At 37.3% G+C, this 11,032-nt stretch overlaps 4 protein-coding genes across 4 annotated transcripts; 1 reads left to right on the top strand and 3 right to left on the bottom strand.

Moving 5' to 3' along the window:
• LOC104746449 (phosphorylated adapter RNA export protein) lies at positions 43–1,995 on the top strand. The gene is made up of 5 exons (XM_010467931.2): positions 43–151; positions 351–647; positions 764–869; positions 1,379–1,522; positions 1,612–1,995. Exons 2-5 carry the CDS (start codon positions 361–363, stop codon positions 1,825–1,827), a joined length of 753 nt encoding a protein of 250 aa, XP_010466233.1. The 5' UTR covers positions 43–151; positions 351–360; the 3' UTR covers positions 1,828–1,995.
• LOC104746448 (1,4-alpha-glucan-branching enzyme 3, chloroplastic/amyloplastic) lies at positions 1,962–9,514 on the bottom strand. The gene is made up of 21 exons (XM_010467930.2): positions 9,196–9,514; positions 8,980–9,051; positions 8,711–8,775; positions 7,866–8,549; positions 7,275–7,447; positions 7,103–7,192; positions 6,560–6,635; positions 6,349–6,456; positions 6,067–6,157; positions 5,834–5,935; positions 5,640–5,742; positions 4,898–5,035; positions 4,743–4,814; positions 4,534–4,638; positions 3,961–4,038; positions 3,775–3,882; positions 3,331–3,411; positions 2,907–3,011; positions 2,609–2,694; positions 2,454–2,508; positions 1,962–2,348 (listed from the first exon to the last, which is right to left on the bottom strand). Exons 1-21 carry the CDS (start codon positions 9,462–9,464, stop codon positions 2,316–2,318), a joined length of 2,694 nt encoding a protein of 897 aa, XP_010466232.1. The 5' UTR covers positions 9,465–9,514; the 3' UTR covers positions 1,962–2,315.
• Positions 9,745–10,422, bottom strand: LOC104746450. The gene is made up of 2 exons (XM_010467932.2): positions 10,064–10,422; positions 9,745–9,935 (listed from the first exon to the last, which is right to left on the bottom strand). The coding sequence occupies exons 1-2, from the start codon at positions 10,359–10,361 to the stop codon at positions 9,817–9,819; spliced, it is 417 nt and encodes a 138-aa protein (XP_010466234.1). The 5' UTR covers positions 10,362–10,422; the 3' UTR covers positions 9,745–9,816.
• LOC104746451 lies at positions 10,614–11,021 on the bottom strand. The gene has a single exon (XM_010467933.2). It carries the CDS (start codon positions 11,012–11,014, stop codon positions 10,652–10,654), a length of 363 nt encoding a protein of 120 aa, XP_010466235.1. The 5' UTR covers positions 11,015–11,021; the 3' UTR covers positions 10,614–10,651.

Genomic DNA, 11,032 nt, shown 5'->3' on the forward strand with positions numbered 1-11,032 from the left:
AAATATTTAAAGGGGCAATTTTTATTTGGCTTAAACCCTAAAAACTGAGTTTTTATTTGCTTTCTCAGTATTGGGTCGATGAAGAGGTGTGTGCTTTGTTGATACATCTCGAGTGTAGTAGGTTATCGAAGACCGAAGGGGAGTTTCAAAGGTTACTTTTCTACTCTGTTTATTTCGCGATTTTTAGTTTCTGTTCGCAATTTTGGGTTTTTGTATTGCGATTTGTATGACAGATTCGTGTTTTTTTTTTATTGGTTCTCTCACACCTCATAAATGGGTTCTGAGTTTTGATTGAATGGATTAGGGTTTTTTGGGTGTGAGTGTTGTTCTGATATTTGGTGGAAATGCAGGTTTTTGATCATGGAGGGAGAAGAGAGTCTGTTGGATGCTATCAATGAAGAAGATGGATTTGAAAACGTGGAGGATGTTGACATGGTTGATGTGGAAGAAGGAGAGATTCTTGTGGAGCATGATTTAGATTCTGGGGAGAGACCAAATGGTGATGGTGGCGGTGATGGAGACAAATATAAAGGAGGGCTTTTGGGTAAGAAGGATGGACAGGATCAGCCAAACAAGAACAAGAAGAAGAAGAAGAAGAAGAAGAAGAGAATAGGCCCTGCGATTGACAAACCCATGAGTGTAGACTGGTAATTGATTTTTTTTTTCTATATGTCTGATGTTGTTATGTGAATACTTGGTGGAGCTGCATGATATTGGCTCTGGTTGAGACTTTGCTCACAGTTTGATGATTTTGTTTTTGCAGGTTTGTTAGAGATACCTGTAGACGCCTGAAGGAGAAGAAGTCTTACATGATATACACGGCTGTTGGGTGTCTTGGAATGGCTGCCTTAGGTGATCTTGTCAATGAGGTATTAATTGCATACACTACTACTACAAGATGTTTTCTATGTTTTTGCAGTCGAAAGACTGTTTGATCTGTGTGCGACCAGCATGAGTGGCAATCTTGTTTAGCTATATTGTTTCCACCTGCAGTTCAAGATGTTTTCTAGTTGGAGCGTTCTTTGCTGCTTCAAATACTGTGCCTTGTGCTGAGATATAGCTGGTGAAAAGTTCATATGTTATAGGTTGTGATATTTTCTTCTTCCCGTGTGCACATCAGTGTTTTCTCTGTTTTTATTGATGTAGACAATGTGGACTACACCATGTGTGGATAGATGATGACTACTACAGTGTCATTCATCTATGTCAACTATATTACCATAATCAAGAGATGACTGTCTGTCTTACCAATTCTTTATGAATTGCTCTCTCTGTTTGCTTGAACTTGGTTAGGATTATATCTATTCTGTATTGCAAGAGTCATGCCAAAAGTTTTAACATATAACTGATGATGGCAAGAAATATATTTTTGTCTTAGGTGGAAGCAATTGAGACCTGTGGAGGTCAAGTGACTGTTGATGGCAGTAGGAAACGGACAGGTGGTGGTGTATTGTGGAACATCATCAAAGCGAGACAGCCTGCAGCTTACAGAGAGATAATGAAAAAGACCAAGGAGTTTGAGGTTTGTTCTTGCCAATTGTCTTATTACAACATGCTAGACCATTTTTTCTTTCCTATACCTCTGTGTCTTATACTATTCAAACTTTGCAGAAACAATTTAGGTACCCAAACACGAGACCGAAAAGAGATCAGGGTAGCTCCTCCGAAGGACTTGCCTCTGCAGATGAAGCTCTTGTCAATGAGATGTGTGATACGCCGGTAGCTGAGCAGACTGAATCCAAACCGCAAGTAGAAAGGAAGCCTGTTCATGAGAGGATCAGAGTACCTGTTTCATATGATGACCTTTTCTCTCCTTCGGATGCTTAACAAGCACAACATTCTTCTGCTTGAGCTCATTTATTACCTGTTTGCCTTCAGATTTTTTTTTGACTAGGTAAACAATATATCTAAGCAGCTGGATTGCTTTTTGTCTTGTGGAAAGCAATGATTTTGTTGAGGAATGCATTAACCAATTTATATATACCAAATTACTAACTACCAAAGTATATTACACAAACTTGAGCATCTACCTAGAAAGTCACTACATAACATCAACCAAAGCTTTGCATAAAGATGTTCGTTTGTTAAATTTCTCATTACATGACGCAGCTTGATCTACACCACAATATGAAATAGTCGTCCTGGGGTTCTCTTTATGATTTTCTTGTTAATCCATCTTCTGTGAATATCTTCTCAACTGACATCATTGCTTGGACGAGTCATGTCTGTATAACATCACCTCTCGTACTGACCTTGGGTTCAGAGCTAGCCTCTCGTACAAACTTGGTGTTCGTATGCAGCTTACACATAGAGGATCATATTCGGAGAATCCGGGTCAACTTGTAAACCTGAAATTACAGTTTGAATCAATATATGACCTGATATGAATTCCCATGGCAGTGAATAACATAAAGAGAGAGATATAAAGAAAGCAAAAGAGATAGAGAACTGACTTGGGCAGTCCTGCTTGGCAAAAACACCTCTAAGCAATTTCGTTGACCATCAATCCTGCATAAATGTGGATTTGGTTCAAATGATAAACAGACAACGTCCTTACTTCGTTGACAACTAGGATCTTACAACAATCAACTATGTGACAATTACAAACCTCTTGCTAATTGACCGTTGGAGATACTGGTCCTCCGATACAAGTCCTTGACCCCCATATTTTACTTCATCAGAGTTCAATATCATCTGCAGAATCCAGACAATATTCTTAGCCTCTTATTAGGTGAAACGCATAAATAACCCTTCTAGTAATGATAGTGTTCTATCCATGAGTAGACGAATACAGAAAACCACAGCAACTATATTTCATGGAATGAAACAACTGTTTCAACTGACAGACTCTTATTACCAAAATGACAGATAGAGGGTGGAATCTATACAGAGAATGAAAAACTTACGGTATATTCACCAGCTTCCTCTATGCCAACATCATACTTTTCATATGAATTTAATGGGTGGAAGTTAAAGATAAATAGGAAAGGACCCCTCGAGAATGAGATCACCTGTAGATGATGAAAAGTTGAATTGTAAGCAGGCTTATTGTCCAAACCCTTTCATAATTGATGCACACTTTGGCAGTCTCACTTTGCTAAGGCATACACTGTTATTATCTGGCTTCATAAATCTATAAATGTGTCTGGAGAAACCCTATTACAATGCATGAATGCAATTCGTTCTATTCCTAGCAAACACTAGCATGCCAGTGACTTTCAGGAGCTTAGAGAAGCCAATTCAGTGGGTACTTTGACGATTAATTTTCTGGTTCATACCCTAAACCCAAACAATATTAAGTGGAAAGAAGAAGCAAAAGGATTCAAATACCATATTTGCATCATTCACATGGTGGGTGCTGGGTAGACCTCTTGAAAGGATACCCTTGCTTTTATCCAAGTCCATTAGCTCCTACAAATAAGGAATGAGATCAGCAAAGCATTTCTTTTGATGCAAGAGGACATATGCTTGGAATATTTTCCATTCCTAACATGTAATTATATACAATATAATTCTTACAAAGATGGGTATAGTTATTGTTTAATAAGGAATCAGGATATACAACTAGTTGCTTCTGATATAAGATGAGCATTATCAGCAGTAAGTCTGTTTTAGTTCAAGTTTTCGAGACTTTCTCAGCTTGATAACATTCATTCGCCTCCGTTATAGCCAATACAGTATTGAATTGCTATAAAAGTTAAAGAATAAAGTTTTCAGAGATGCTAACTAAATCATGGCTATGGAAGCTGTACTTTTAGGTTTAAAGACTGATACCTTGTCAAACGAAAACAAGTGATGATGCACTCCACTTTTCAGCAGGTCCCAACGGCGGTTAGCAAGTGAAAACGAGAAGTTATTGCTCTGCGTTGGAAACTCAACCCTCTGACAAAAGGTGAAAAGGATTAAACGTCAAAAACATGAAGATGATGTCATTGGAACAGTGAGAATTAGGAGAGTTACCTCAGGATGTCCAAATTCATTTCCCATGAAATTGAGGTAAGCACGGCCACCAATTGTAAAAGTAATCAGTCTAATCATCTGGTTCAAGCAATGACAAGAAACGAAGCTTTCAGAAAATAAGTGAGACAAAAGCATGAATAAGCACTTCACGGAGAGGACACAAATACAAAATGAAGCTTGATGCAGCTCATAGGATGTAGAAATAAGAAATCATCTTCTCCTTCGCTAAACATTTTAGAAAACAAGAGTGGATTTACAACTGCATAAATGACAATAGAAGGATGTACTTGCACTATTTGATTCACCACCTAGTATTCTTAAATATAAAAGACACATTTGATGGGATTAAAGCAACAGCTAGCTACACAGAGAATTAAGAGTGGAATAGAGACAACGGTATAGTTTAATGAAAACAGAGGGCAGTTATTCAACAATCTTCCGGACTTCATCTTTTTAACTTTTGAATGCACAATTCAGAATAAACATTCAATCTCATTATACAGTTGAGTTCTCATCATGATGAAGGTATGCTAAGTTATGGAAGGAGTGTTTACAGAAGTAACAAAGGGGTACCTTATGTAGTGAAACTCCCCTGTCTAGCAATTGTCTTCCTCCAGGAGAACCATTATCGACTCCACCAAACAAGATTTCAGCAAATGAACGCCCTCCTGATATGGACTGGTGGAAAAGTAGAATAAACAGCAATGTCATTGCAACCTAAAAGTATAGTTGTGTAGTAGATATGAAAAAGCTTTAGACGTCTAAAGTTACAAAGTAAATACTTGGTTGTGGCATTCGGCATAGCTGAGCATCTTGTCGGCATACTCTTTGTTAGCTACCAATGTACTGACAATCTGCAGAACTGGCTAGAAATCAGAGAATAGGACAAAAGTATTGTTCTGTCATATATAACAATGGATACTTAAAAAGCTATAACCTTGCTCATGCTCCATTCATTATCCGGTACACTGTCAAGGAGAGAAACCCACATTTCTGACGCAGAAAGATTCACATAATAATCAAATCCAAGTCCACCTTGAGAAACTGGCTCACACAACCCAGGGTAATATGTTGCCTAAAAGCAAAAGGAAACTATATTAAGTATCAAGTTCCATAAGTGGGTAGATAGTGAAACCCAAAGATGCAGATTATCAACAGAAAATTTGAAAAAAATTGAGAAAGTTTATAAGAATCTTAACCGTTCTACCCACAGATACATCTGGCATTCATAAAAGATAATTCATTGAAAACTTTCTTTTTCCTGCCTATGATCAATTTAAATTGGCTTACACAAGCTAGTCGACATTATGGTTAATGTCATGTGCTGTACATGAGAAGTCACATATATACATGTTACTCTCTCACACCCCTTTTTATCTATATACATCATATTTGAAAAAAAAAGCATGAATTTTTTTCACTAACTGGTAGTACAGTACTAATTCTACTAACCAACACTTGCAAGACTAAAAACTAGAGATAATTTATTTTGTCCATAAAGATAGTTCAGACACTTAGTGATGTTCACTGATGAAAGTCGTGTTAGTAGCTAGCAGTCTAGCACCATCAATACTACCAATTAAGACAAAGCAATTCAATAAGGATAAAAAATTATTCAATAGCTTTACCGAAAAGGATGACAGCAGAAAAAAAAGAAAAAGGAATGATGTATAGCTTACATCCTCAGCAATTGTTATTATATTTGGATGTTGATCGTGCAGAATTTCATTGGCCAAAATGAGGTACATCAAAGCATCTCGGTCAACATACTGATTGCAATAGCTGCAGAGGACATACATCAACTATTTCACCCACTGTCACCAAAATCCAAATTACACAAAAGCGTAGCATCTAAAGAATGTAGATGTCTTACTCGTCCAAATCGTTGTTAAAAGAAGCAAAACCATTGTGCGTGTAAATCATTGAGGCAAGCGAGTGAAATTGGTAACCATCGACTTGATACTCTGTAATCCACCTACAAAAGCCAATTGCAACAGCATCAGATTCCTAAACCAAAAAAGTGCAAGATACTTTCCTTCTAGACCAAAAGGGTGAGTACAACTAATACAATTTGAATAAACCACATAACAATGTAGATGTCTTTACCAGTTCAAATTTGATATGAGAAAATGAAGAACATCCAAATCACCATATTTGAACATACGAGTGCCCCAGTGTTTGTGATGCCCTCTTTTACCTATTTCCACGATGAAAAATGGAACACTGTGTTTTTAGAAACGCTCATATTCAACTATGTCGGGCATGTTTGATCTCATATATAGACTTATAAAAGATTATGAACAACATTAGTTGTAACACGATTATGCTGCATGCTTTCCAGTTATGTACCAATGACTCAAAAAGTAAATTACTATTGTGGAAAATTACCATAATGAAAATAGCAATCATTTGAACCATCAAAGAGCGAAAGCCCAACCATCTGATCAGCTGCTGCATAAGAATGCACGATGTCCAAAAAGACAAGAAGTCCTAGGCCTGTATATAGATTAGATTATGTTTACTATGTGCTTCATCAACTACATTTTTGAATCAAAGGTTATACAACATCAGAAAGAGAAGAGAGGCGACAAATACTTACCATGTGCTTCATCAATTAAACGTTTGAAATCATCTGGCGTGCCATATCGGCTGCTGACAGCAAAGAAATTAGTAACCTGAAATGGTGACAGATACCAATTATGGCGAATGAGGAGAAAGATATATACTTTACATAATTTGATTCATTCGGTTCAAAGATATTAAAGAAGCAACTAGTTGTTTCCTTAATAGTTTGTAAAAAATTTCATCGAGAAAGCTAATGTACTAGGAATTCTGGTTATCATTCTAAATGAGATACACATTGCCCCCTAAGCAACAATTGTTTCTTTCCACTTCATTTCTATCAAGTTGTTCTCTTCTTTTCCCATATTTTTAACCGTTTCTCTCTATTCTATGAGTATTGTCCATTTTTTACCCGTCATTAGGCAACGACCTTCAAAAACTTTTATGCACAGTGAACAACGAAGCCAAGGATGATATAATCATAAGAACTTAAGAAGCTAGAGGTGGATAACTATGTATAAAAAGGATAGAATCAGACCGATAAACTAAAGTTAAAGTGTGAGAAGCTTAGCTTACTGACCCTATAACCAACAGTAAAATAATCTTTGTGCTCTGGGATACCAATCAACTGAATTGCATTGTATCCAGCTCTTTTCACATGAGGAAGGACCTGATGTTTGATAAACCACACAAATTAAGATGTGTGCATAATAAGATTGCAAGTAATATACACTGACTGCATAAGGAGGTACCTTCGTAGTAAATTCTTCGAAAGATGAAATTTTTGGCTCGGACCCACTAATCCCAACATGACATTCGTATATGCGCAAGGACTTTGGAACCTCTGGCTTGGGGTTCTTCCACTTGTATGCAGATTCAGGAGAAGGTTCCCAATGAATTGCGTAAGCTTGCTTTCCTTCATCCTCTATTTTATAGAAAAGTGAATAAATGCTTAATATATTGAAGAAGAAAAAACATAAACTAAATACATTTTCATGGAAACACAAAGGTAATACATTAAGGTTTTTTAAGAAATATTGCTGCATATAAACATCAGGCACACTAGAAAGGCTTCACAAGTTCTCTGAAGATTGTTGGTTCTGTAAGACTGTTGACCTAGTGCTTACAAAGTTTCTAGTAACTCTGGACATGGAAAACAGAGAGTACAAAAATAAAAATAAAGGACTCCTGTTATTCTGTTCCTTTCATGCAAATCTTTTTAAGCATGTGTCATCAGATAAAAGGAAAAGTTAATGCTTGCTTCCTTTTGTCTATGACTGCTACGCAACTTGTTATATTTATTATGCTACTCCTAACCATAGAAATACCAGACGCTATCATACCTGGTTGCACATACGTAGCCCAAGCAGGGACCCTTTCAAGCGGTCCATCAGGAGTATTGAAATACAATCTATACTTGCTTCCATGCGGAATAGCTGGAATGTATTTTTTCAACCATGCCTTTCTTCCTTTACGTGTCTCTAACCAATACGGAATTGGAGGTTCTTTCTCATAAAATTTCTTTGTCCATTCTGGAGATGTCACGACATTAAAGATATCATATGGTTTTCCTTGACCTTTATCAATGATGTCGCATGGAGGTAGATTACTTGGTGGATCATTTTTATGCTCCTCTTGATACTGTTTATATCTCGTTTCTGCATCTGGTATATCTCCTAGCTCTTCTAATGTTTGTGGACCATTCGGACCAAACAGCTGCTCGTATAGTTTGGCAGGAACTTCATAGCGGTTTTTAATAAAACGGTCCTCACCAGGTTCCCAATACTCATCATTAGCTTTCTGGAAGATTTCTTCAGCTGATACACCACTATCACCCTTATCATAGTCATCAACATAGTTATACTGCTGAAAGTATAGTTCGTCTTGTTCTTCACCCTCTCTTAACTTATCTTCAAGAATAATGAACCAATACCCAAAATCATCATGGCCAAATAGGCCCTCTCTGGCGGAATTTTCTGTAGGGGACCATCCGTTGAAATCTCCGATTATAGCACCATAACGAGCACCTGGATTTACGGTTAGTTAGTATCCTCATGCAAAATCACTGGCGTGAAAAAAGCTTCCCAACAGGCGCAACTTATTAAAGCAAGTTTCAGTACATCATTCTTTCGTTCTGAATCCTAACGAAGCATTAATGGAACTCTAAGATTTGAGAATGAGACAGAACCTGGACCCCAGTCCATAAAGTCAACCCGGTGTTCCATATGACGATGCATCCCAAGTAACTCAAATCTACAGGGACAAGAAGGCAATTCATTAGACAAAGTATTTTGCATACACATCAGTCACTCCTCTAATAGAAAACTTATTTTTCTGACACGCACAGCATAAACAATGAAGCTTCAGGAGACTTGCTAGTCAATAAGAAGTGTTAAATTAAATCCAGGATTAAAAAAATCGTCTGGTGAAAGGAACTGGGACAAAGAGGATACATACCCTGAAGCAAGATCTCTGAAATCAAAGTGGCGTTTGAGAATCTCATCTTTAAGGTCTTTCAAAGCTTTATGCCTACAGGTTTAACAAACATACAAACTTTATATACACAACTGTAATCAAAACTAATCAAAATTGAGCCTTTAATTGTTCTCCCTAAACCAAATGGAAAAGTGAAAACTCTTTGTTCTGATAAAAAAAATTGAACCTTTAATCTACCTTTCTCGGAGAAATTGAGCAAAGATTCTGTCAGCGATTCCGAGTTTAGTGAGAAACCCAACTGGGTCAACTCCAGCCTCGGCGTCGCTAGTGCTCTGACTCTTCTTTTTCTGCTTCTGCTGGCGTGGTCTCTCGGCGGCGAAGCAAGTGATTTTCACCTTTATTTTCCTGGGGAAATTGACCCCTGAGATTCTCAGCCGCCTTGTATCGGAAACGAAGAGATTGTTCGGGTGGAAACAGAATCTGGTTTGATTAGAGAGGGACACCATTTTTGTTGGTGTCACAGAGAGAGAGAGAGAGTTACAACGAAGAAGATTTGTTCATACTCACTCACTAAACTCACACTCAGGGTTTTAAGATAAGAGAGGTTTTTGAGTCGATGACGAGTTCACTCGGTCTTCCTGGTATTTTCTCAATTTGAAATTGAACCAAACCGAGTGTAATTAAACCCGGTTCAATCTCGAACCGATTGATTCGAAAGTATATGGTACACCTGGATTTTTGATCTTGACCACCTTTATTTTTTTTAATTAAAGTAACACACGACTGTGACTTTTTTTGATAATGTATTAATTAATACACATATTTACAGATTTTTAGATGCTAAATTTGGCTTTTTAATTAAGCAACAGTTTTGCTCTTTGTCTTAACAGCAATCTCCAAATTTCTTCTTGTGATTTGAAGCTCTCTTGTGTAATAATGCATTCTGTCTATAACCATTGCCAAGAACAAGATAGTCCCTTTTTCACACACATACAAAAGAAAAAGAAAAAAAATCAAGAATCTTTATAGATAAATATCAATCACACAAGAAAATGGTGTATGAATGACATATATATGTATGGTGTTTTTATGCTGATATGTTTACCCATGAGGAAAGCTTCGAGGAGGCGATTTGCAAACATGACTTGATCGGTCGAGTTTGCTACACCACCAGATTCGGAGACCCTTGTGTTGATTTGAATCGTGCTGTACATAACCGAGCCAAACAACACAAGCATAGTGGCTGCGACCGTTTTCGCAACCAGTGGTCCTCGACCTTGCTTTGATATGTCTAGCAATTTCACTACCACTCTTCTCGCTGGTGTCCCGAACCCGAGTGTTAAAATCAGGACGGCTTCGATTGATACGATCGTGAATAGAAGCTGAAACATCTCGACGAACATGTTTTGTTAGTACATGGAGTAGTTTAAAACGGATCAAATACAAAATTAATGTTATAAAAAAAACGTGTTGATGTGTAGGAAGAATAACAAGTTGCTTGACGCAAATGGTAACTGATTATGTAGACCTAAGTATTTGGAATGGAATACTCATATGCTTTGTGTGCTCTCAGCCTCTCAGGATTCAAGGAACGAATGATATCTTTCTTTTTTTTTTTTCTTTTTTTTTTTTTTTTTTTNCACATACAAAAGAAAAAGAAAAAAAATCAAGAATCTTTATAGATAAATATCAATCACACAAGAAAATGGTGTATGAATGACATATATATGTATGGTGTTTTTATGCTGATATGTTTACCCATGAGGAAAGCTTCGAGGAGGCGATTTGCAAACATGACTTGATCGGTCGAGTTTGCTACACCACCAGATTCGGAGACCCTTGTGTTGATTTGAATCGTGCTGTACATAACCGAGCCAAACAACACAAGCATAGTGGCTGCGACCGTTTTCGCAACCAGTGGTCCTCGACCTTGCTTTGATATGTCTAGCAATTTCACTACCACTCTTCTCGCTGGTGTCCCGAACCCGAGTGTTAAAATCAGGACGGCTTCGATTGATACGATCGTGAATAGAAGCTGAAACATCTCGACGAACATGTTTTGTTAGTACATGGA

The sequence above is a fragment of the Camelina sativa genome, chromosome 15 (assembly GCF_000633955.1).
Source record: "Camelina sativa cultivar DH55 chromosome 15, Cs, whole genome shotgun sequence".
NCBI lineage: Eukaryota > Viridiplantae > Streptophyta > Magnoliopsida > Brassicales > Brassicaceae > Camelina > Camelina sativa.